Source organism: Peromyscus californicus, unplaced genomic scaffold (genome assembly GCF_007827085.1).
Source record: "Peromyscus californicus insignis strain IS unplaced genomic scaffold, ASM782708v3 Scaffold_14__1_contigs__length_90479793_seg_2, whole genome shotgun sequence".
Classification (NCBI taxonomy): domain Eukaryota; kingdom Metazoa; phylum Chordata; class Mammalia; order Rodentia; family Cricetidae; genus Peromyscus; species Peromyscus californicus.
The window spans coordinates 595452-622496 of record NW_026294436.1 but is presented as its reverse complement, the minus strand read 5'-3'; the positions used below and the strand labels follow the sequence as shown (position 1 = coordinate 622496).

Below are 27045 nucleotides of genomic sequence, written 5' to 3'. Positions count from 1 at the left end.
TTGTGGCATTAACCTCAGTTTTTCAGCATAATAGCTTAGCTCACAGATTCAGGGCTGGGAGTCCTCTGTATTGTTGCCTGTCAGCAGATCCTATTCCACCTCAGCTCTGCCATGCAAAATTCTTCTGACTTTTGACCCTAGCCAAGGTAGTCTTTTTTAAGTTGATGTCTTCACTCCTCAGAGTGAAGGGCAGCAACACCACTTCCTTTCTCATTAAGAATTAGATAAACTTAGTGGAATGTGTAATATAACTCTAGCATGCTTGACATGGGTAGCAAAATTAGTTTGATTATCAAGGAACTTGCAGATTAAGACTGAGAATGTAAAGAAAGGCTGAAAACCACTCTAAGAATAAAGTCATCTTTTCACTCTTCTAACTGTATAGTAAACTATCGTGTGAATTTCCCCCGGAGATGTGAACAACTATGTATCACTCTAGAAGAGCAAAAATTACAAAACAAAGAAGCAATTCCCCTAAAGTATAACTCACTGAGACAATGAATTTATTGGTTTCTTTTATAATTATAATTGAGGCTTGCTTGCTCACAGGAAAATGGATGGCTCAGGTAGCTGCCTCACTGATAGCTCCCTGTGGCCTGGAAGATGACTCATAAAAGCTGCATCCCTCCAGGTTCCTGAACCACTTACAAGAATCTTGGTGGTGGTGGTGGGCTCTTAAAGCATATCCTGTTCCAACAATTGTTATTACTTACAGAACTGTTGTGTAATATTACTTTTAGATGTGTTACATTCACTTATGCTGGCAATATTTGTTTAATGATGCAAAGATGTATTACATTTTCTTATGTTGCATTTCTTTAACTCTGTAAAGCTGTGTTACTTTGCCTGCCTAAAATACCTGATTGGTCTAATAAAGAGCTGAACAGCCAATAGCAAGGCAGGAGAGAGAGAGGCAGCGCTGACAGGCAGAGAGGATAAGTAAGAGGAGAAATCTAGGCTCAAGAGAAGAAGGGGAGGAATGAGAAAGGAGAAGAAGAAGAGGATGCCAGGGACCAGCCACCCAGCCATACATTCAGCCCCAGAGTAAGAAGGAAAGAAAGATATACAGAATAAAGAAAGGTTAAAAGCTCAGAGGCAAAATGTAGTTAAAAAGAAATGGGATAATTTAACTTAGAAAAACTGGCTAGAAACAAGCCAAGCTAAGGCTGGGTATTCACAAGTAAGAACAAGTCTCCATGTATCTATTTGGGAGTTGTGTGTGGGCCCCCAAAGAGTAAAAAACAAAGCTACATATAACCTTTGGGAGAGGCTTGTGAATAGCACAATTTTTGTTTACATCACAAGTCTTAAAGAGCCTCTCTAGGAAGGACTGTTACAATTTGAAAAAAATAGCTGCCCAACAACTGTACATAAGTCAAGATGCAAAAATTTGAAGTGGAAAATGTATCAGAATGATAGCTGAATTATGTATGTGAAAAGACAGCAAAGTAACTCAACCTGCTAAATCTGGGTGGAGTCCTGGACAGAAGCCAGCAAGAAAGCAGGCGCATCACCATCTGACTTCTCAATGGAAGACATTCTTGAATTTTGCTAGGATTTCTTTCTTTCTAAAAACTGACAACTTTGGAATGAAAAAAATAGCTCAGCAGATACAGACTCTTGACAAGTCTGACACCCTGAGTTTAATCTTCAGGACCCATGTGGTAGAAGGAGAGAGTGGACTCTTACAACATGTCCTCTAACAGTGTGTGTACATGTCTCTGTATGCATGTACATGTATGTGTGTACATGTATTTGTGCTTTTTCTGTGTGCATGTTTGTGTTATCTCTTGTGCATGTACATGTATGTGTGCATGTATACTTGTGTTGTCTCTGTGTATACATGCACATGTATGTATAGATGTGTGTTTATGTGTATGTTTTCTATATGTGAATATATCTACAGATGTGCACATGTGTGTGTGTGTGTGTGTGTGTGTGTGTGTGTGTGTGTGTGTGCGTGCTTTGTGTTGGCATGTATTCTTCTTAAAATTATCTAACATGTGGTCTAGTTTGTACATTCCTTAAAATAAAAAGAATCTGTTCTTTAGATTTTTTTTCTTTTATAAAAACAAAACCCAGCCTGTAAAAGCACAACTTCAGTTCACTGTGCAAGGTAGTTGCACAATGCCTTGTGTCATGGTGCTCTCTCAGCATCTAGAAGGGCATGAGCTTCTAGTCTGAGGGAAATCGTACTTAGTTTATATGCCTCTACATTGAGAAGTGCATTTTTACCAGAGAAATTACCCCAGCCACCCTTTCTTCATTTATAAACTTGTTGTCTAAGCCACACAGGCAAGAAAATGTGCAATAGATCTTGCAATCGCCACCTCTGCTAGGAGAAAAATGACACCAAGAAGATATATGAAGAGTTATTCAAATCCACAAAGGGGGGTGACTGCAGGAGAAACAGAACCCAGTGTGAGGCTCCATAAATCCTCCCCTCTTTATTGCATATAACCCCCAGAAAAAAATAATGAGCCTTCCTTTGTGATCGGCTTGTATGTGCCATTGATTTATCTTGTGGTTAAAGGAGACTTACTCACCGAAATTGAAATAGACAAGACATTGCAATTGAGGCTTGGCCTCTTGGCCTGCATTCTTATCAGAATTGAAACAAACTCAATTTTTTTTCAATATTTCAGAGTATATAGCCTTATATCTCAGGAATGTTCTTTTTTATTCTTTGGACTCAAGCAGTGATTCATGTGTGTTTATTGGTCTGGTAACCTGGTATCTCAGTTACTTTCCTATTGCTATGATAAGACACCATGACCAAGAAAGTGCTTAGATTGCACTCATGATTACAGAGGGTAGATTCTGTGACAATCATGATGGCAACAGCCAGGCAGTCATGGCTCTGGGGCAATAGCCGAGAGCTTGCATCTTGATATTTAAGTATGAGGCAGAGAGAGATATGTGGGGATAGCATAGGCTTTTGAAATCTCAAAGCCAGGCCCAAATGACACATCTCCAACAAGGTCACACCTCCAAATCCTTCTCAAAGAGTTCCACCAGCTGGGGAGCAAGTATGCAAACAAGATGTTGAGGAGGCTGTTCTCATTCAAAGCACCATACCTGGGATGGATTAAGGAAGGTATATTTCTAAGCATCTATACTGTGGTTTTCCAGAGATCTGCCTGTCTCCACCTCATATCTTACATCCCTGTGATTATAGGCACACATCACATCATTTAGTCTTTTTATAGGTTCTTTTTTTCTTTATTAAGAAAATTTTTATTCATTTTATGTACCAACTGCAGATCCCCCTCTCATCCATCTTCCTGCTCCCCCCAGCCTTCATCCCCAACCCACCTCCCATCCCCTCCTCTGAAAAGATAAGGCCTCCCACAGAGAGTCAGCAAAACCGGGTACATTCAGGTGAGGTAGGTACCAGCCCCTCCCCACTGCATCAAGGCTGTGCAAGGTGTCCCACCATAGGTAATGAGCTCCAGAAAGCCAGCTCATGCACCAGGGATAGATCCTGATTCACTGCCAGGGCCCTTCAAACAGACAAAGCTACACAACTGTCTCACACATGCAGAGGACCTAGTCCAGTCCCATGCAGTCTCCCTAGATTCTGAGGATCAGATTCAGGTCTCCATGTCTGTGAGGTAAGCATTTACTCACTGATCCATCCCCAGCCTCGATTTACAATTTTATTTTCTTTGTTTACACTTATATTTCTTATCCAAAATAGAAAATTTCCAATGCCTAGCCTATCTTCTTTGATAAGTATGGACACAGATCTAGTTACTTTCTAAATCAAATTTAATAGAGTTGTAGCATAAAGTGTTCAAGAGGAATGAGTCTCAGTTAAGGCAGCCTATAAATACAGAAAATAATTGATGTGTAGTTTTTACCATCAGTATTTTCTCCTGCTCCTCTTCCTTTCTTCTTTTTCTTTTCCATCCTCCTCACATTCTTTCTATTTCCATTAGTACATTAGGCAGACTTCAAGGACTTCTATGCACTCTCCACTCATCTATGATAATCTTGAACTCTAAGATCAGACATGAAATGCCTGTTTTCTGCCTCGTTTAGGATCTCCTAGAATTCTCAGCAGAGCACACATACAGGCTAATGGGATTTAACTGTGCTTTCCAGCTTCTTGTCTCTTAGCACACATTTCTCGTGTATCTGGGAAGAGCGGGGTTTTCTCTGTGAACAAAACAATGAGAAAGTTTAAATCTGCTCAATCCTTGATGGAGAGTATTGAACCCTCTCCTGACAGACTCCAGATGTATCTCAGCTGAGAGTCGGATTACAGCCCAAGTCTCAATTTGAGTGGAGAAATCTTATCTGCTAAATAGCATTTTATAGATAACTCTAAGATAAAAAAGCAGATAACATATAATGTACCTACTGAGTCTAGGCAATAGGTGAAGACTTAAGAGAAGGACCCAGAGGACTGCAGTACCTGAACACATGCTACACTCCATGATCCTCAGTAAGCTTTACTATAAAACATGCAATGACTGATGGAATAGCTGAAAATCCAACAGTTCAGTGCTCAATATGGCTAACCAGTGAGTGACATGGAGGTGAACCTCAATACCAATCTCTCCCTCTCCCAGGGCACAGTCTTACACGGCATAAGCATAAAGGAATATATTGCAGTTTCGTCTCTTTGGTGCATCTGACAGTTCTCTTTGAAATTTGCCAGGAAGGACAATCTGACTCTATCCCTTTTATTTCAGATGAAGACACTAAAGGGTGCATAAAAAATCCATATTTTATTTACATGCAGACACCATGGTCATGTAAACTTTCATTCCTATGCATCTAAGAAGAGCTATGTCTCTCTTAGTCTTGCTCTCACTCTCTGGCCATGTTTTTCTTTGAAACAGGGTCTCATATTTTCTAAGTTGGCCTCAAACATGCTATGTAGTCAAAGATGATCTTGAACTTCTGATCTTCCAGCCTTCACATCCTACGTGCTGAGATTTTTGATATGCACAGCCACGATTACTTACTTCAGTGGTACTGGCAATTGAACTCAGGGCTTCATGCATGCCAGGTGAGCACTGTACCAACTGAATTAAATCCACAGCCCTGACTTCATGTTTTGTTATATTCCTTTCTCTCACTGGGATCTTAAAGAAAAGTTCAGCAGGGCTGGCAATACCACCTCAGTTAAGTGTCAGCAGGAAGATGCTACTCTTATGTATAGAGGTCCACAGAAGGAAGCTGAGGTGAAATTACCCTGCAGACAGCTTCCTTCAGAGAGCAATAGCATGAAGACCACAAAAGCCCCACAGGCTCATGTGGTGGTATTGTGTTCCCCAAAATATTGTGTAGCCTAATAAACTTATCTGGGGTCAGAGAACAGAAAAGCCACTAGATACATAGGCTAGAAAATGTGGGCACCCACGCCTTTAATCCTAGCATTCCAGAGGCAGAAATCCATCTGTTCAAGGATACAGCCAAGCAGGGTGACTCACACCTTTAATCCCAGAAAGCAAGACTTTAATCCCAGGGAGTGATGGTAGAAGGCAGAAAGGTATATAAGGCGTGAGGACCAGAAACTAGAAGCATTTGGCTGGTTAAGCTTTCAGGCTTCTAGCAGCAGTTCAGCTGAGATTCATTCTGGATGAGGACCCAGAGGCTTCCAGTCTGAGGAAACAGGACCAGCTGAGAAGTTGGCCAGGTGAGGTTAGCTGTGGCTTGTTCTGTCTCTCTGATCTTCCAGTGTTCACCACAATAACTGGCCTCAGGTTTGATTTTATTAATAAGAACTTTTAAGATTCCTGCTACAGGCTCAGAAATGAGAGTGAGGAGCTCTTAGATCCAAAGATCAAAAAGAAGGCATTTTGATCCTACAGATTTTCAGGAAGATGGAGATAAGTCCCACACCACATGCCCCAATCTACATGCTAGACATCATCATTAACATCCAACCCTCAAGGCCCTCTGGCGTCATGGCAGTAGGGACTGGGCAGACCTTGTCTGAAGCTACAACGGGAAGAGGAAGAGCTGCATGGTCAGAGCAGGCTCTCCCACCTTGTCCAGGGAGAGACCCCGCAGCAAGAAGTGGCCTAATTTCTGAGGAAAGGGACAGTCAGAAGTTCTGTGATCTATCGGTTATATCTATAAAATATAACAATGAAACTGTTCATATTTTCCCTCTTGTTTTTCACCCTTAGGAGGGACAGCGTCAAGACAAAAAGGGTTTCTTGGATGTATCCGCTCTTTACACTTGAATGGGCAGAAAGTAGACCTGGAAGAGAGGGCAAAGGTCACGTCTGGAGTCAGACCTGGCTGCCCAGGTCACTGCAGCAGCTATGGAAGCAACTGCCACAATGGGGGCAAGTGTGTGGAAAAGCACAGTGGCTACTCCTGTGACTGCACCAACTCACCATATGAAGGGCCTTTCTGTCAGAAAGGTAAGCTGGGCGTGTATGCCACTACTGTGTCCAGTCCAGCAGCTGCCACACACCACCTCCAGCAATCCCATGCCTGAGGCAATACACCATTACCATTGTTCTTGTATGTGATGCTCTAATGTCCACATGGTATCATCAAACCAATGGCACCAATGCCTTTAGGCACACTACACCATTGCTTCTATGCATGACAATGGTCAAACCAACATTCTCCATGCCCTCAAGCAGTGCCCCAGATTTGTACTCTCAAGTTTTTCCTGTTTAGACTCTGCTTAGCTCATCAACATTGTCATAGCTTCTATCCTGACATTGGGCTTGCACGCTTGCTGGCAGTGCAGTTGTGAGTGGTCATAGCTGAAAATGGACACATCCTCCAGGTTGAAGAAAAAGCTGAAGACCAGAAGTGGATCACTTACTAACATTTCTAGTTCTAGTACCTCAATTAGAAAATGTATCAAAGGACCACAGTGTTGAGTGCAAAAGAAGATATAGAAACACTAAAGCTATCTTTAATTTTTTTTAAAGAATATAATCAATGAATAAAAAAGTTCACTATAAACTTTATAGTTTTTTAAATTTTTATTTACAAAATAGTAGTTTGCTGTGCACTCAATGTTCAAAGAATAGTATTTAATATTAAAATGAAATATTTTAACTGCTGCAGGACACAGTAATTCTATATGGTTCTTACCTATTCATGAAGACATTTTCCTTTTTGGTGTGTGTGTGTGTGTGTGTGTGTGTGTGTGTGTGTGTGTGTGTGTGTGCCTATTATTCCTATGTATGAGGGTTGTGCATGCATGTGCAGACCATAGGAAAAAATAGGTATATGTTGCTCAGGTGATATCTACCCTATTTTTTGAGGCAGGGTCTCTCACTTGTCTAAACTCTCCAATGGACTAGGCTGACTGGCCAGAAATCTATAGGAATCTACCAGACTCTGCCTCCCCAGCATTGAGATTGCAATCACCACTATGCTGTTATATTTTTAACCTAGGTTTTGAGGATCAAACTGTAAGCACTTGAACAACAGAGCCATATCTTTAGCCTTTAAACACATTTTTTTCAAGATCTTCAATCAATCAGTAGTTTATTTAGTCTAACTTAATCTGAAAGTTAAAGAAAAAAAAAAAGAACCCAGTGTTTTCTTTGAAGAATTCTACAATTTAATTTCTCCTGTCCTTCATTCTGACCTTCTCTCCAACTAATTGGGATTATTTCCTTGTTATTCCCAGGAAGCATAATAAAATTCTGGAGCGAACAAAGCCATTGGAACAAACTTTAGGATCAACAGAGTGTTAAACCATGTATCAGAGCTTAGAATAAATAAAACAGGTCCCAACTGATAGCTCCTAACTAAAGACAAAACTTTTAAGTTTTTCTATTAGAAAATATTGTTGAGGGAACACATGTGCTATGCCACATATGTGCAGGTTAGAGAAAATCCTGTGGCCCTTGATCTCTCATTCTACCATGTGGGTCCATGGATCAATCTTAGGTCCTCAGATGAGGTGAAAAGTGCTTTTACCCACTGAGCCATCTTGCTATCCTTGAAACTTGTGTAGATAAGAGCTCACAAACTCATACTGGTTGTAGTTGCTTACATACAACCTGCAAAAGATCAATCTAGTCAATACTCCAACATGGAATTTGGAGAGACTCAATAGGCCCCTCCCCAGCTGACAACGTATTGACAGTGGATTAGTTGAAGAAGAGTTGGTTTTCTTGACTGTTATTGTGCCCATGTTCCCTCGGATGGTCTTATATGCAAGCCAAGAAAGCCATCATTAACTGGACTCAATGGGTGATAAATAAATAGCATGTGGTTAGGAGGGTATATGAGGGGTTGGAAGGAGTTGGAGGGGGTGTGATAAAAATGCATTAGATAGCTGGGCGGTGGTGGCGCACGCCTTTAATCCCAGCACTCGGGAGGCAGAGACAGGCGGATCTCTATGAGTTCGAGGCCAGCCTGGTCTACAGAGCGAGATCCAGGAAAGGCGCAAAGCTACACAGAGAAACCCTGTCTCGAAAAAACCAAAAAAAAAAAAAAAATGCATTAGATATGTGTCTTAGTTTGCTTTCTATTGTTGTGAAAGATGCCATGACCAAAAATGCCTAGGGGAGGAAAGGGTTTATTTGATTTACAGGTCACAGAGCAACATCAAGGGAAGGCAATGCAGCAACTCTTGGCAGAACTTGGAGGCAAGAAATGAAGTGAAATCTATGAAGGAATGCTAGCTTACCCCTCATGGTTTGCTCAGCCTGTTTCTTTGCACAACCTGGGTCCACTTGCCTAGGGGTTTCACTGCCCACAGTGGGGTGTGCCATCCCATCCCACATTAATCACTAAGCAATAAAATACCCTCGGAGACTTGCCCACAGGTCAATCTGATGGAGGCAATTTCTTAAGTAAATTTCACTCTTCCCAGATTACCCTGGCCTGTGTCAAGTTGACAAAAATTAACCAGAACAATTATCCCCTTGTCAACTTGACACACCAATACATTACTATTAAATCATAAACTTTCCTTTCTCGTTTGCCTCTAGGATCTCCTGTTAGTATCAATATCACAATAAAAAACATTCCAACTTTTAAAAATTTTAAATTAAAAAAAATTTAAAATTCCACAGTTTTTAAAATTTTAAACACTTTTAAAAGTTCACTCTCTTTAAATATCTGAATTCTCTAAAAGTCTCTGAAGTGTTTTTTCTCTCTAATATAAGAAGTAAGTAACATCCTTTCTTATTTGAAGATCAGGGAACCAGAGCACAGTCACAAACAAACCAAAGCAAAACTAAATGTGGACAGTGTAAAACTTTCAATGCTTGGCACCTGGTACCTACTCATGATCTGACCTCCGGAGGGCCTAGCCAGCACCACTTCCCAGGCTCTGTGATCTCCAGAACACATAGGTCCTCTCCTACACTCAGGCCAGCTCCATCCCATAGTTGTTGCTTACCTTGACTGCTGTCCCACAGTCCAGGCATCGCTAATATGAAGGGGTCTCTACCTTCACCAATGGCTTCTTGGCCTCTCTTTTGTAACTCTGACACTTCACATGGTACCAAACTTCTCCTTCTCCCCATGACCCTTCCAATCCTGGGGTTTCTACAGTAACCAAGGTTATATCTTCACCAATGACTTCTCATGATGCCATGTTCCAACTTTTATGACACCTTCAGTATGGCAGTTTCACACCACCAAAACCAGTACCATTTGGAAGATTCTTAGATATTATCAAGTTTGGTGCCAGCTTGTGGTATAGCTTTGGCTCCTCTGGCCTACAGCTTTGGGTGTTAACCCTGAGTAAACACTTTCCCGAAGATTCTGTCTCAGTGATTCTGGTCTCTTACTAATCACAGCTGATTCCTCAGCTCCAGCTGACCAGCGTCTGTTTTCTCAGTGCAGCACAAGTTTCACCTTCAGGGGTTGAATATATAAAATATCACACCAACAATCCCGATGTCTATTCTTCCCTCTGAAATGTAACAAGCTCGGCCTCCATCTTCTGCTTTGCTCTCAACCTTGTTTCAGATTCATACAGAATAGCCCAGTAGACTCTGAGCCCACAATGTTTTTTCCAGGCCCAAGTGCCAAATACATTCCACAATGCACATTCCACATGCAAACAGCATGTTCATGTCTATCCCAGCAAGATCCGTGAACCTGCTCCCAACATCTGTTTCAATTTACTCTCTTTTTCTATGATAAGTGCTATGACCAAAATAGCTTGGAAAGGTGAGAGCATACCTGGCCTACAGGGCAGTAACCCAATGCAGGGACCTGGAGAAAGGAACTGAAGCAGAGACCAAGAGGAATATTGTGTACTAGCTTGCTCCTGGTGGCTTGCTCAGCCAGCTTCCTTGGATAATCCAGGACCACTTGCCCAGAGGCAGTACTGCTCAGAGTAGGCTGGAACCTCCTACACCAATCATTAATCACAAAAATACCCTTACAGACTTGCCTTCGGACCAGTCTGATGGAGGAATTTTCCCAATTGAGGTTCCCTCTTGCTGGTTTACCCTGACCTGTGTCCAGATAACAAAAAATAATAAAGACAGCATATATAACACTCTTAAAGAATAAGCAAATGCATTTTAAATTAATTTGAAGACAAAGGTGTTCTCAGTTTTCACATGGGGAAAACTCTGCTAACAACTCTATAAAGTTGGAGTGCATCCTTGAGTTGTCCCATTATTACAAGAAGCACATGCAGATGCAGGGACCAGACATGATGCCACAGTATACCAAAAGTGTCCTGTAGTATCTATGTAAAATCTTCTGATGGGGAAAGGAAACCCCGATCGGAGGCTCTACCTGCATCTCTCATCCAAACATCCCCGGGAAAGTCCTCCTCTTTAGCCTCATTGGTACAGCTTCCCTTTCTGCAACATTTGTGTTTACTCTCCTGTGTTGATACTGCCACAATTGTTGTTCACACCTGTTAAAATACCTGTTTCTCATTTTGATGCATCAGTTAAATAAACAATTGTCTTCTTAACCTTTTCAGGGTCCTACCTACTCTACTGTTTCTAAAAACCTCTTTATTGAAATTAAATGATCTCCTGCATAAGCAATGGATGTAAGATGTCCTTCTTAAACAAATATTTGTCTTTACAATTGCCTCTGGGAAATGTGACTTGGAACTGAAAAGGAGAGCCATGTTCCAAGAGAGAACACTGAATAAAGAGTGCTCCTTGCTGGGGGGCTGTTCCCTGCTTTTTATTGCAGCATCATGTATGCCAGAGCTGAGGTTTTTAAACATGTGGGATATCAAGGATGGAATAAAGGACATGTGCTCATTCACCTGTCCTGGGCCCAATCCCCATTTCCTGTTCCTTACGGTGCTATAACAAGGAAGAAACATTGATTTGCATTTATAATTTCAGGCATTTCATCCCATAGCTCCTTGGCTCTATTGCTTTTGTATCCATGTTGACATGGGACATCATAGGTGAATGTGGCAGAAAAACTCTATTTCTTACAGCTTCTGTGAAGCAGTAATGAGAGGGGAGATGTGGCGATCCCAGGATAAACTTTCAAAGTCATGCCACCAATGGTCCAGCTGTTGTCCACCAGCTCTACCTTCATGGGTTGTTTGTATTTTTATTTGTATTTTTTTTTTTGCGGATGATTGTGTACATTCGTGCTGTGTGTGTGGGAGCCCAAGGTTGCCAGAAGATAGTATCAGATTCTGTGGAACTGATCCCAGTGGTTGTTAGCTGCCTGACATGGGTGCTAAGAACCAAACTCAGGTCCTGTGGACAAGGAAGAGGACTTAGCCTCTGAGCCATCTCTCCAGCCCGGGTGATATGAAAGTCAATCACTCTCAGAGCTGGGGACCTTTGATTTATTTGGTCTGCTGATTTGCTTTAGGGCTTTTTCTCATTTGTGATTCTGATTTTATTCTGAATAAAAATGTGATTGAAATATCCCTCCAGGAATATGGCTCTTTGCTTTTTGTGCTTTTTTATAGATTTATTTATTGTTAGTCTTTTAATTAGATACAATTCAAACCCAGATAAATCCCCCCTGGTAAGGTGTATCTGTCCTGCTTCCTGTTCTTCTTCACATACCCTTCCCTACCTAGGTTCAGATTCTTTTCTTGTCAGCGACCTGAAACTCTCATGGCCTCCAGCAGTCTGCTGCCTCCCAAGAAGCCACTCCTCCCTCTGTCTCTGTGGATTTGCCGAGGTGGAACCCTCTTATAAAGGAACCCTAATGCATATTGCTTCTTTGTTTCATCTTTCTCCCATTAGATAATGTTGTCACTTCACCCATGTCAAGGCAATTTTTTTTCTTTTTATTGCCAAAGTGTTTTATGGCTACTTCTCTCTCTGCTTGCCTGTTGGTCAGACAGTGGGCACTGGACTGTCTCCATTTTCTGATGCTTCTGAACAATACTAACCCTGAAACTCGTGTGTGTGTGTTTAGGAATGTCACATAGATTGCTATCATTTTATTACATGCATTTATTTGAGCAAGGGAAACTGACGGAGCACACGTGTGCCATGTGGTCCTGTAGAAGGCAAACAGCAACTTTGAGAACTCGGTTTCTCTTCTTCCACCTGCACGTGATGGCACAGGGAAGAAACCATAGAAATGGCTGCTCCACAGGGAGTATACTTCTGTTGACTGTAAATATGAGAGAACAGACAGAGGCATCCGGAAGAGTCCAGAACTGAAAGAAAAAAGAGCAAATAGGACTGGCCAGGGCCAGGGCTATCTCCACTGCGGAGCTTGAGGGGTGGCAGAGAGAAGTGGGAGAAAATGGCAGAGGCTAGCAAGCGAAGCAGAGAAGCAGGGCTGGGGTGGAAGTGTGGGGCCTGCCAGTTTTGTAACCTGGAATAGCCTGGGAAGGAGCCAATGGAGGAGGTAAGACGGCCAGTGGGCCAGGATTCTAGTGTAGGATTTGAAATGCACAACAGGTACATGTGTTAGGTAACATGGAAGACTGAAAGTTAGCTTTGATAGGTAACCATAGGTATATGCCAAGGGAACTGGCCATTTTTGGTGGGCAGAAACCCATCAAAATTTCACAGGTTCCTAAGGAATGCCACCTGTGAGCTTTGATCTTTACACTAGAAATCTTCCTAGAGTCCAGCTTGAGCTGAGCCTAGACTTTCATTTTGGGCCAAGTCAGTGTGACTGCCCTTTCTGGGAATACTTGTGGGGATTTTTTCCCCCTTGGGCCTAATATCACTGTGTAGCTCTGGGTATAAAACTCAGGTCACTAAGATTGGTGAGTAACAAGTTCACTTACCTGCTGAGCCAGCTTGCTGGCCCCATGTTTCATCTCTCGAGGAACTGTTAAATTGTTAATTGTTTTTCAAAGTGGGTTGCGGACTTCCCGTCTTATCAGAAGTGTACAAAGCTCTAGTTTTTCTGCACTCTCACAACCTGTTACTGTGTGCCTATCTTATAGCAAACACCCTGCTGTATGGGAAACGGTGTGATACTGTGGCTCTTCATACCTAATGACTAGTCATGCTAATCAGTCTTTGAAATCATTACCATTCATTTCATGTCTGTTTTGAATAACTGCATATTCAAACCTTTTGCAGATTTTTATTCTCATTGCCATTCATTCACAACTTTTTCCTCTTTTCTGAGTATACGTCCCTTATAAAAATATAATTTACAAATTTATCCTCCCATTCTATGTATTTTCTTTTCAGAGTTTTCATTACATCTTTTGAAACAGAAAGCTGTTACATTCGGATGGAACCTAATTCATCTTTTCTTTCTTTTATTGCTTCTACTTTTACTGTCATACACGAGAAATAATTGGTGGGTTCAAGGGTGTAAAAGTTTGCACCTACGATTTCTTCTGAGTATTCTATAATTTTAACTCTTCTATTGAGGATCTTGTTACATTTTGAGTTAATTTTTATATTTGTTGTAAGATTGGGCTTTATATGATTCCATTATTTATTTTACCAAATTTAAGTTACATTTATTATTTATTTATTTATTTATTTATTTATTTATTTATTTATTTATTATCTATCTATTTCTCTCTTTCATGTGTATGTGCATCTCTCTCTTTTTCTGTGTGTGTGTGTGTGTGTGTGTGTGTGTGTGTGTGTGTGTGTGTGTGTTTGTCAGCATGCCAGGGCACATGTGTGGTTAGAGCACAACTTATAGGAGTAGCTTCTTTCATTCTACAGTATGTTCACAGGGATTGAACTCAGATCATCAGGCTTGGCTGCAAGGATCTTTATCCTCTGAGCCACCTTGGCAGTCTTCATATGATTCTTTTGCCTGCTAATATCCATATGCCTAGGTATCATTTATCAATGTGTACTTCTTTGCCTTCGTCTTTCTTCTATTATTGACTCAATAACAAATTCCATCACTTAAATATTTTTGTTGCTAAAAATGCTAGATAATAAATTTGGAAATTGATGTACAAATCTAGAAAGCTGAACCTAACTGAACCACTTAGACAATCATTTCAAAACAAACAAACAAACAAAAAATGTTACCTGCATTTAATATAGTGGAGATGTGCAGACCATGATGTGTATTTTATTTATGCCATGGGCTTCCTTTATTTCATCCAATAAGCATTCCTATATACGTCATAAATATTTGTAAGCCTAAGTTCCAACTGTTGCAATAGTTCCCATTATAAATACTGTCTTCTCTTACTTAATTCACCTGTCACCAGAGCTCTGCAGAAATAGTCTTGGTTCAAGTTTTTACTCATTTACCATTGTCCATTGACCATGGGAGACAGTAGTTATATATTTATTCTCAAACTTCCTCAATTTTACTTTCTAATGAGTGGGAAATGCAGACATTTTTTAGGAGCGATCATGTTTAGCACTCAGTGAATACTTCACACAGCCTGCAAATTCTCCCTACATGCTTGTTCTTATTACATTTTCTAATGATATCCTATCTCAAGTTAAAATAACAATAAAAGTTAAAATTCACTGAATATGTTTAGATTTTCTTCATAAGTAATCTATGGGAAAACTAAACCCATTCCAGCTCCTTTATCTCCTGCTACAAAACAGAAGAAAACAGATGAGCAGCAGAACCTACACATATCATGGAACTAGGCTTTATACTGAAACAAATAATGCCTAAACATTAGAAATAAAGAAAACTAGGTCCAGGAGAAGAAAAGGGACATCAATTTTGTGTGACATGTCTAATCATAAAATGTTTTTTTTTCCATTTTTGATTTAATGTCCTAAAGAGAAGAAAAAATCATAATGTACATGCCTATATCTGTTTTTCATACACTGTGAATCACATACACATTCAACTATATATACAAACATCAAACAAGGGCTTTTATTTTGTTAACTAGAAAATAGTATCTCAAAATGCAGGTCATAAGTCCCTGTGGAAAACACTTGAATCAAGCAGATCACAAGCCAACATAACATCTTCATGGCCATAAGTGTATGCTTCCTATTTTTAACAAAAGAAACATTGATATAACTTGCTTGATGAAAGACAAACATTCTTTTTGAACCTTTCATAAAATTGCACTAGCAGTGCCAGTCTGCCAGAGAACATGCATAAACATGTAGCATTAATTAGGTGGTACTATTACAGACTGTTAACAGAGTTTTCACAAGCAGAAAAATGGCAAGAGCATCAGGAAGCAAAGCTAAGTTTGGTTATGTTCTCAGTGCCCCACACTATGCCAGGGAATATCGAGGGAGGGTTAGGAATACTGTACCCCTCATTTTGGAAGAAGAGAACCCTTTCATACCCACATGAACTCAAGTTTACCACACAGTTTGACAGTCAGATGTGCACTCACAGATCTAAGAAGTCCATCTCCCCAGCTGCAGGTGATACTTTCTTGCAACACAGAGGTTCCATAAGTCTAAACCCTGCTGGACAATGTTCCTCAGTGATTTATAGACCATCTCACTGAATAACATGGTGATACAGAGCAAAGTTTGGTGTTGTGATTAAGATCCCCAGCCACATTTCTAACTGCAAACAATGAATACAAAGGGCTGTGGAAACGGCTCTGTCAGCATAGTGCTCACCGCACAAGCATCAGAGTCTGAGTGTGGATCCCTAGCGCTCACATAGAAAACAAGATGTCCCTAGAGGAGGTGAGATAAGAGGAGTTCTGAGCTCACTGGCCAGCCAGTCTAGCTAGTACAGGAGCTCTAGGTTCAGTGTCTCAAAAAATGAAGAGGACAGCGATAGAGGAGAGCACACCACCTTTAGTCTCTGACATGAATCCTCATGCACATATGTGATCACACACACAAAGGCAGATTTGAGCCTCTTCAAAATTATTAAGCACATTGTCTAGTTTTTTTTAACTGCCCTCACACAGTGCTGGGTGCAAGGAAACAATGGGCAGGCATTATAATTACTTCAAGTAGTTGACTGAGCGTTTGAAAATGTGCTCTCTTGTCTTTTTTTTTTTTTTTACAGAGATTTCAGCTCTTTTTGATTCTGGCAGCTCAGTTACATACATGTTTCAAGAACCATACCCGGTGACCAAGAACACAAGCCTCTCGTCTTCAGCTATCTACACAGATACAGCCCCATCCAAGGAAACCATCACACTGAGCTTTGTGACAGCATGGGCCCCCAGCCTCTTGCTCTTCCTCAATTCCTCTTCTCAGGATTTTCTGGCTATTCTGCTCTGCAAGAATGGTGAGTGTTGGTGACATGAAGCCATAAGGCCAGCCTTACCTGAAGGGACAGCTCATGCTCAGCCTAGCAGCTAGGCAGCTTCAGCCAAATCCTGCATTCCAGTTTACCTTTATGAGTCATAATCAGTATCCCGGGACAGTGTCAATTTGCCACCAAAGTCTCAAACTCATCCACTTTAATTTGTCTTGATTGTGTTGTGCTGGTCCTTTACTATTTGTTCTATGCCGGAATCCACTAAGTTTAAAAGATCATAAGGTGGTCTGAAATTCAGAAGGGCAGTTTCCATATGTATCCTGCCATCTTTGCTGCCCTGCCCTTCGCTGGGGCCTGGTAGAGCATAAATACTGGCTGTGTTTATAGGTGGGCGTTGTCTAGGTCTTCCAGGGAAATATGATATAGGAGCCATACTCTGTGGCACAGAACCTCACTTCTGAGAATCTAATTTTCTCTTAGAGATAGCAACTCTTTGTACATAATGATTGACTATTGATCTGTTATATTTTCCACTCTGAAATGGCAAGAGCTGGAGTATTTTACTTTGCCAAAAAGTACTACTGATTGATAAATAGAATTTTGTTATTTCTTTCCTTTCTTGCAATTATTAAAATTAGTTATAAAACTCATGCCTTATTATAGGACATTGTACCCTGACTTCACATACATAGATGAACTCCGGTGTCTTTTGAAGGCTGCAGCTCTTTGTTATCTCTGTTTCTTTGCTATTGACATCCCCAATAAAATAGAGTTTGCAAAGGATACTTTGTTTCTCAGTTTTCAAGGTATCTATCTATAGTACCTACCTGTCATGCTGCTGCTCATAAACATACAATGAAGGTGTGAATCCAGCTTTGGAAGGAAGGTTGACCTAGTGGATATGAGAAGGTTAGAGAAAAGACAGAAATTGTATCACACAAGAAATATTGATGGTAACCATATATGGTAGCAGTTGGAAGTCAAGCTTTTTGATCACATAATTTTTTAATCACACTATGCAAGGACAAAACCTCCTAATAAAGCCATGACCAAGTACACTATGAAATCAAAATCCTACCACATGTAACAATTGTTTGAACAAACAAACCACTGAAACACACACATATATCTCTATCATATGATCTCATATAACATTGTCCTATGGTCAGGAATATGGTTCAAATCCTCTTGCAATCTTCTGGTATCACTACAGGATTTCAGACTTTTGGTCAATTCATCTCAACCACAAAGCTATACTCCAGGGTGGACTGTTGTGTGCCACAGCAGAAGTGACACCCGTCGAAGGCAGCTTGTATGTGACCTTGTCTACACCTCAGGTGCAAAGTACATATTTGTGTTGGTGTCCTATTTTCTGTCTGTTCTTTGTGTTCTGTTTCTTTCTCACCGTGTACTATGTATGACTTGAATATAAAGAACTATTTACTTATTCTGAAAGGTATAATGAATATTCAGGGGTGTGTAAGATGAACCAGCCTAATGAACAACAATAATAATAGATAGTTCATAAGATGCTACAGATGCCATTTATTCTGAGACCAACATGTAAGACAAAGTATGGATAGGCAGGAAGGAAGAGAGATAAAGAGAAAAGAAGAATGAGGAAGAGGAGGAAAAGGAAGAGGAAGCAGAGGAGGGGGAGGATGGAGATGAAGAAGGGTGGAGGAGGAAGACAAAGAAAAGGAGGAAGAAGAGATTTGATTCTTTTTCAAGCTCTTGGGTGATTTAATCACCAATTTCTCACTAGACTTTTAAAAGTTTAAGCACAAAAAGATCCCAATAATTCAGACCTTCAGCTTTGCTATGGCAACCCTTTCGAGTGTGAGGCTGTCTTTGGACCCGAGGTATGGACGGTTCCAGCTGGTACATGTAGTGCAGACGGCTAATCCACTGAACAGCCAGGAGTGTCTCCTGACAACTGGCCCAGTACTCTCCCTTCTAAACTGCATCACTTTTTCCTGGTGTGCTTGGACCGTAGAAAGATGGCTAAAGAGACAGGATTGCTCCCGAAGTACCTTTAGGGTAGGCTTTCACATACTTATACTAGTCACAGTATACATCTGAAAATATGACTGCCATGAATGCATGAAACAGAGAACAGGAATCACTGCACCTAATTATTATAATGAGCCTATACTGTGCTTAACTCTCTAGTAACTCTGGTTACCCATTGATATTAATATTCCTAGTATGCCAGGTTTCCGCAGTTTTAGGAACTGAGACACAAGGACAGCAAATAAATAATTTATAATATCACAGTGTTAATTCTGAGATTTTAGAGAGAAAAACCAGCTCCATATTTTTGAGCCAAATTTGAAGCAAGTTTTAATTAAGTACTGACCATAAAAATGGACTCATCAGATCCACCCCAATTCCCAGCGAGAGTCATACTTTTCAGGGACTTAAAAAAGCAAAACCCATAATGCATTGCATGTTCCATCAGGTCTAATCAGGGGCAAACATACATCCTGATTTATTTCCTGCCTATGTACCTCCCATCTACACGTGATCAAGCACATCCAGAGTAATAGCCTCAGAAAAAACTTGTTTAGGGAGGTAAAAACATGTGGCTTGTTATTTCTCAGGAACTACAATTCCCAACATTTCAGGAAGTTATCTTGCCCATGGGCAGGTGGGGCTTGGAGATAAATTTTGACTCTTAACAACAGCATGCAGGAGTCAGCAAGGGGATCTACCCTCCCTTTCTCAGCCCAGTGGCACAGTCAGGTGTTCAGTTGTGTTGTGTCTTCATGTGGGAGCATCTTGGAGGAACTCTCAGGCTTGCTGGCCTGGCCTCTGAGTACTGGGATCATGGATGTACACCACCATACATGAGTCTCCTTTCTTAATCATGAGGACTAAATAAAAAGTGCTAATCTTTTAACCTGTGAAACACATGATTCTTTCAAACACTTAATATTTTTTTTTATTAGGGAATCATTCTTGAATTCCTCCCTGGCATATTCCCATGTCTTCCTTTAAAGACATTCTTAAAGTCTCTCTTTATTAGAAGTGCCACCCGACTGTATAGATATTTACATTTTAGAAACCCCAACTAAATTCTGGAAACAGAGCTGCATAGGCCCTAAGTGTTGGTTGTGTAGGTCTCAGGAAGTGTGAAAGCTCAGGTGTGCAGCATGGCGTCTTAGGCTAACTAACAGGAGAGGCTCTTGACACAGAAAGCCATTCTGTTAAAGATGTGGATTGCATCCTAGAAGACAGTCACTGGGATTTTGGGTTGTTGTATGCTGGAACAAAGAATTGGGCTGGAGACACAGGTGTAGTGGTGCAAATAGCTTATTAAGGAGGAAAAAGGCAGTCCCGAACAGGGCAGCCAGCTGGTGGGCTGGGACTGGCCTCAAGGTCATGTTCCTTTATAAGTCATTTGCATAACTACCTTCTTATTCCCAGGGGCTTATCTAGCACATTCTCTGTTAGGCTATGTGTATCCTTCAGGGGAGAGGGTTTCTGTGCTAACCGGTTGTTTTATATGCTAATCTTGACTCCCTCTCTGACTCTTGCCCTCCCACCACACTTCTACCCCATATCATTTTGGGTCCTCCATGCAGTGGTTAGTCAGATAGTCCAGGAGATGGTTTATTGAGAATTTGTGGAACTTTCAGCCATCTCCATACCCTCAAAGACACAACTGAGCGATTATCCACATTGTTTCATTAATTTTTCTAGTGGTGTTATTAGTATGACTAATATGAGAGACTGTGGACAAGCAACCCAATGCTGTCTCCATTCTATATGAAAAGAGACAGAGTCCAAAGCTGCCCAAAATGTGCAAAAATCAACCTAGCCAGAGTTGGAGTGATCAGATTTCTGTAGCAATCTAGCTGGAAAGAAGACGTTGACCAACTTTAATAATAAACTTCAGAGTTGAGTGATTATACCATTGGAGCAAATATCTTCAGTAGTATTAAGTTCCTTATCATTAGTGATCTTCAGATAACAATTAAGGGATTATTTGCTGGGGAAAGTATAATAATTTGAGAAGTAGATGAAAGACAGAATAACAACAAGCAAGAGTTGAATTTCTTCCTAAGTCTTAGATTTTGTGATTCCTTATTCCCTCCTTGTATCATCTTTCATGAATACATCTGTCTGTGAAGGCTTCATTTGCAGGCTTTGAAAGCTCCTTTAGGAATTAAGAAGAATTCATGTTTTCAGCATGTTCCTAATGTATTCACAGCATTAAGCCATGACCTGATTAACAGTGGATCAGGAACTAGGAACATTTTAATGGAATTTGGGTACATTACAATGAGAATTGTACTTCTGAGCTCAAAGCAGTGGCTCACACCTGGAAGTGGAGGCAGGAGGACTAACATTCAAGGATAGCTTCAGATTTGTAGCCTGTTCAAGACCAGCCTGGGCTACATGAGACCCTGTCTCAAAAAGAAAAGAGAATCAGTTCCTTTTTTGGATGTTAGGGGTCCTTACAAGTTGAAGTAAGATAAGGAGAGTGAAAGTTCAATTGGTGAAGAAGTTTACTTTGAAATCCCCTGCAATCAGGATCCACTCACAGCTATCCTGGGCAGAATCAACAGTCTTGTGTTCTACTCACAACAATCCTGGGAAGAATCAACAGTCTTGTCTTCTACTCACAGCTATCCTGGGCAGAATCAACAGTCTTGTGTTCCACTCACAGCTATCCTGGGAAGAATCAACAGTCTTGTGTTCCACTCACAGCTATCCTGGGCAGAATCAACAGTCTTGTGTTCCTCTCACAGCTATCCTGGGCAGAATCAACAGTCTTGTCTTCCACTCACAGCTATCCTGGGCAGAATCAACAGTCTTGTGTTCCACTCACAGCTATCCTGGGCAGAATCAACAGTCTTGTGTTCCACTCACAGCTATCCTGGGCAGAATCAACAGTGCTGTGTTAGAAAGCTTCTTACCTTGTTCTGGTTTTAAGATACCTTTGGGAATCTGGTGGTGATGATGAGAAGGCCAGATTAAAAGGAGTCCCATTTGTTCTCTCAGAAGGCTGCAAACTCTAACTCCAGCACTGTGGGCTAAGAAACCAGGGTGCAGAGTTAGAAGGGTAAATCTTGTAAATAGTCAACAAAATTCTCAGCTGGCAAATCGAGTTTACATAGTCAGGCCAGAGGTGAGAAGATGCCTGTGAGTCAAAGGCATGCTTGTGAGCCCTGCCCTGGCAGCAGTTTCTTTCAGCAGGACTGCGGTTCTTCATTGCCCTTCGTGTTAGTATTGACGTCTCCAGTTCTGGACTTACTCGGCCTAGGCTGCTGCTGTCACTTCCAGTCAAAACAGTGACAGTGCCTGGTGTTTAATTAAAGGAAAGGATAGTCACCTCTGGGATGTAAACTCTCTCTCTCTCAAACACACACACACACACACACACACACACACACACACACACACACATACACACACACACACTGGAGGATAGAGGTAGATTTTGAGGTGCTAGAGTTCTCAGGCCTGGGGTTTTTTTTTATTTTTTTTTTATTTTAATTTATTTTGCAATACAATTCAGTTCTACATATCAGCCACAGATTCCCTTGTTCTCCCCCCTCCCGTCCCCCTCACCTTCCCCCCAACCCCCCCCCCCCCCATTCCCATCTCCTCCAGGGCAAAGCCTTCCCCACAGACTGAGGTCAACCTGGTAGACTCAGTCCAGGTAGGTCTAGTCCCCTCCTCCCAGGCCGAGCCAAACAATCCTGCATAGGCCCCAGGTTTCAAACAGTCAACTCATGCAATGAGCACAAGATCTGGTCCCACTGCCTGGATGCCTCCCAAACAAATCAAGCCAATCAACTGTCTCACCCATTCGGAGGCAGGCCTGGGTTTTTAAGTCACAGAAAACTACTTAGAAACTTGGAAATTGAAGAAAAGGCTTTAAATAGAAGCAGCATGTCCAGAGAGAGGAGTGATCTGAGAATATCATTGATCTCTACATTTCATTTTATTTCTGTATGCCTGTGGGGCATGTGTGTGTGTGTGTGTGTGTGTGTGTGTGTGTGTGTGTGTGTGTGTGTGTGTGTGTGTGGTGTGCATGCATGCACACACATGGGGGCCACAAGATAACTTTGCATGTCATCTTCAGCAAAGCCTTCCATTTCTTTGCGAGATTGTCTCTCATTGGCTAAGAGTTCACCAATTAGGATAGTCTGGCTGGCCTGTGAGCTCCAAGATTCTGTCTGGTTCTACCTACCAGATGCTGAGGTTATGGTACATGTCAACACAAATGGTATCAAATCAGGTCTTTGTGCTTGCAAGGAAAGTGCTCTGTGAACTAAAACATCAGCCCAGCCATACAACATTTTATTGAATAACAATTCTCCCTACTCCTAATACCAACATTTTTTTTCTTCAAAGTTTTCATGTGACAAATATTGTCAGAGACCATGCCCTGCCTTTAAGAACCTGCTTTTCAGTCAGAAATGTATCAGCTTCTTATAGACATAAGGTTTGTACAGCTTTAGTACAGTTAGACTATCTGCCAGGAAGACTGTGGATACTAGGTACAGGGAGAGAACAAGTTGACCCATTCATTCTGGCAGAGAAAGTCACAGAACATTGCATGAAGCCAGTGACTTTTCAATCAGGAGTGATAAGTCAGTATTCTCTTGGCAAACAAAATTTTAACACAACCTTTTAATTGTTCTTTCCTCATTTTATCATGTTATTTTCACTGTATATTGGAAAATGTGTGTGTGTGTGTGTGTGTGTGTGTGTGTGTGTGTGTGTGTGTGTGTGTGTATGTGTGTGTGTGTGTGTGTGTGTGTGTGTGTGTGTGTGTGTGTGTGTGTGTGTTAACCTGTGGGAATTATTTGCTTCTGTCTTTGCTCTAAAAATTGTACTAACAGAGCAATTTAAGAAGAAATAGTCATAATTTGAGGATAGCATTCATCATGGAAGGGAAAGAATGGTAGCAAGGAGCTGAAGGTAGCAGGAAGCAGAGGGAGATGAATGCTGGTGCTCAGCTCTCTTCCTCCTTTGTTTCCAGGCCAGGACTGCAGGCCTTGTAATGGTGCTGCCTACATGTAGGGTAGGTTTTCTAACTTCAGTTAACCTAATCTGGATAAACCCTCAGAGGCACGGCCTGAGGCTTGTCTGTTTTGTGATTTTAGATACTGTCAAGCTGACAATCAGCATAAATCATCACACTGTCTATGTATGCACCCATTATACAAATATTTAAATTGATCTTTTTGGTTCCCTGATATTTGAAATAAATAAGTGAAGTTAGAAGATGCACAAACAAAACTATCAATCTATGCTGAAATTCTCTCAGTACAAAATCCAAATGATGCTCACAGGTCACCTTCCTTTCGTGGTTGCTCAGCTGCCTCTGGAATTGAGTGATTTGTGTGTCTTTGCTTTAGTATTTCTCTTCTATCAATTCTGCTGGAGCATATAAATTTATAAGGATCACAGTCTGAATTTCTGATTGCCCACACCTCAAAAGGAATAATTATGACCTGAGATACCGTGTATTTCCTATGTACTAGCTAAAGGGAAATAGAAAGAAGAAAGGACCATGACATAAAGTGTCTTCAAAGTACAAAACTTCACAGCTGCTAGACAGGGTCAGTTTGACAGTAGGATGTCCTTTCTATCCCCACTTCCTCTCCAGGAAGCTCTTCAGAGGCTACTGCTTCCTCTTGCCACCCACCGCTCTGACACCAGTAAGCTTCAGTATGCTTGTGTTCTTCAGGACATAAGGAATTCTGAAGCACAGAGCTGGAGAAGCATGACCCAGAATGTTATTTTCTTGGCCTCACTTGGCCCTGACCACTTCAGTCTCTGGGATTGCTCTATCTATTGATACTTTCCATGTTAGGCTTGATTGCATCATTGCATACATGTGTGAACTTTAATAATTTCTTAATTCCCTTCATTAATCCATTTCCTAATAGTGTGGCTGTGACACATTATGACCTTTCAGCAAAGACCATTTGTGCTCCTTAAGGGCAGGATATGTTCAGTACCTTCCTAAGCCACAGTGCTTAGTGGTGGGTCTGATCCAAGGAATAGAGGCATGTGGGTAGAATACAATATGAACACTATTTCTTGTTTCTCTTCTTTTTATTGTAGTGAATCCTTTAAATTTTTTGTTTGCTCCTAAGTATCTGAATATTATTTAGATATAATAACCTCTAATATGAATAGAAGTTTGCCCCTACTTCCTACCCTAGAATTTTAAGTACTGATTTCTCTTTCTTCTGTTATGGTTAGATTTGGAGTAAGAGAGTAATTATATCAAATGGGGTCATGGAGGTTGAAGCCCTGATCCTAAAGAAGACACTGAAGGAATTTATCTTTTCTCTTCTCATGGCATCTAAGGACAGAGTTGGGAAAGTCAGTATCAATAAGCAAAGATGAGGGACCTCTCTCTAAGTGGAAAGACTAAACAGCTTCATCTTCAATCTCCAACACTAGAAGCATAAGAAAAAAAATCATATAGTAGGCCAAGGGTTTCTCAGTATGTGATATTTTACTTTAACCAATTGAATGCAGACAAAATAAAATAATGTATGTATGTATATATATATATATATGTATATATATATACTCAACAAACAGAAATTTACAAAGCATTTCATCACCTTATTGATAGTAATAATAATATGAATTATTAGCTTAATATTGTGTTATCAGAGCATGAATACAAAGGCCAATATTTAAGACATTTGATATTAAAGGATAATTAAAAGAGGAAATGGAAAGTGCCCAGAAGGTGAGCACTTCATGGGCAGAAAATTGCTAGAGGAAGGTGAAAATAAGGGTATGGGTAGTCTCACATCAGGTGGCTGTCATTGCACAGGGAGAGCAGATTTATCTATGCACAGGCATGAAAGCAAGAACATTTAAAAATGGCTTTTTTCTATGACCTTGTGAAACATACCTTTTAAAGAGAGGTAGAAAGATCAGCAGAGGGGATAAAAATCAAGGAAGAGAGAGTGTATGTGAAGGATAATAGTCTTGTGTACTGGCAGATCACACACTTTAAGCCCCAGTCAGTAGATACAGTTAAACATGGTTTAAAGCCTCTATGTGTTTCAGTCATGGTGAGTGTAGAGCTACTTGCCTGTACAAATCATTATCAAAGAAAACCAAAATATGGAAAGTAGAAACTTCTTAATTAGTCCTCTAAGTTCTTGGGCAAGGAACACTAATCAAAGGCTTATATAGACATGAAGCTAATGAAATATCATATATAATAACTCTACAGACACCTATTGAGGGTATTCTTAGTCTATGAGGACTGCAGGCAAAATGCTGTTGACTGGGTGACGTGAAGGGGGAAGTTATTTCCTTAAAGGAGTGCAAAGTCAAGTGCTGGCTGACAGAGTTGTGGTCTGTTGAGGGGTCTTCTATTGGGTTGACCACCTTTTCTACTTATGCTCATGTGTTTACATCAAAGGGAGATGAAGGAGCGAGAGAAATCGTGAAGGAGCAGGGAAGGAGGAAGTGTGTGTGTGTGTGTGTGTGTGTGTGTGTAGACAGAGAAAAATGAAAATTTCTGAGTCATTTTGTTCCTTTTCTTTGAAGGATGCTAATCCTGTAAGATCAGGGAATGTCCTTTGTGACATCATTTTGTGACTGGGGAAACTGGCATCCCCTCTTTAGTTCTTCATCTCTTTAATGGAGGTAGTCAAGAATGGGCTCAAAAAGGTCAAGGATAACCTTATTAGAGTCTAAAACAAAACTGAAGCAGGCAAACTGTAACTCTCTGCAACTGTCCAGAGGACAGAGACACAGAAGAAGAAGAAGAAGAAGAAGAAGAAGAAGAAGAAGAAGAAGAAGAAGAAGAAGAAGAAGAAGAAGAAGAAGAGAGAACCGTGCTGTTTGAGCTAGACATGGAGATTGGCCACACAGCAAAAAGAGAAAAAAAAAGTAAGGAAGACCAGAAGGTCAGGCAAAGCACAAGTGGGCTCTGGAGAAGCATCTGAAAGAAAGGACAGAAGATAAGAGAAAGGGATGGTTACAGTGCTCAGAAAGAAAGGCAGACCCAACAGAACTTCATGACGATCATGAAGCTTCACTCAGGGATTCTGGGAAAGACAGGTACATGATCAGATTAAAGAAATAATTCCCTTTTCATCTCTTTATCTTGGCATAGTGTGAGTGAGCCTTCCTGAGGGGTGGTCCTTTGAACAGCTGATTGGCCAGCCCATTTAGATCAACTCTTGGGCAGAATGCAAGGATATGTCTCCACACAGTGGTCAATTCTATTCTTAGTGTAACAATTGATCTTAATTATCATCTCCAAATGTAGCCACATTGAATGGTAAGCACACACACACACACACACACACACACACACACATATATATATATATAATTTATATATTATTTATAATACTTAAAATGTTCTAGATACTGATCTATGCACATATAATAGAAAAATTAACAGAGTATTATTGACTTTCAGAAGATTCATGAGATGAAGAGACATGTTTGATTCATCTTAATAATATTATCAATGAGCAAAGCAGCTTAGATTACAGAGTGTTCTATCATTGAAATATGTATTCTGCC

At 40.7% G+C, this 27045-nt stretch overlaps 1 protein-coding gene across 2 annotated transcripts in view; it reads left to right on the top strand.

Annotated features, from left to right (window-relative positions):
- Cntnap5 (contactin associated protein family member 5) overlaps positions 1-27045 on the top strand; it is a 915960-nt gene that overhangs the window by 769635 nt on the left and 119280 nt on the right. For both annotated transcript variants that reach the window (XR_008217835.1, XM_052736717.1), the window contains exons 18-19: positions 6147-6386; positions 16309-16533. Coding sequence is in view for 1 of the 2 variants with exons in the window: in XM_052736717.1 (XP_052592677.1) it covers positions 6147-6386; positions 16309-16533 (465 nt within the window). In the remaining variant the exon portion in view is untranslated. The remainder of the gene's footprint in view (positions 1-6146; positions 6387-16308; positions 16534-27045) is intronic.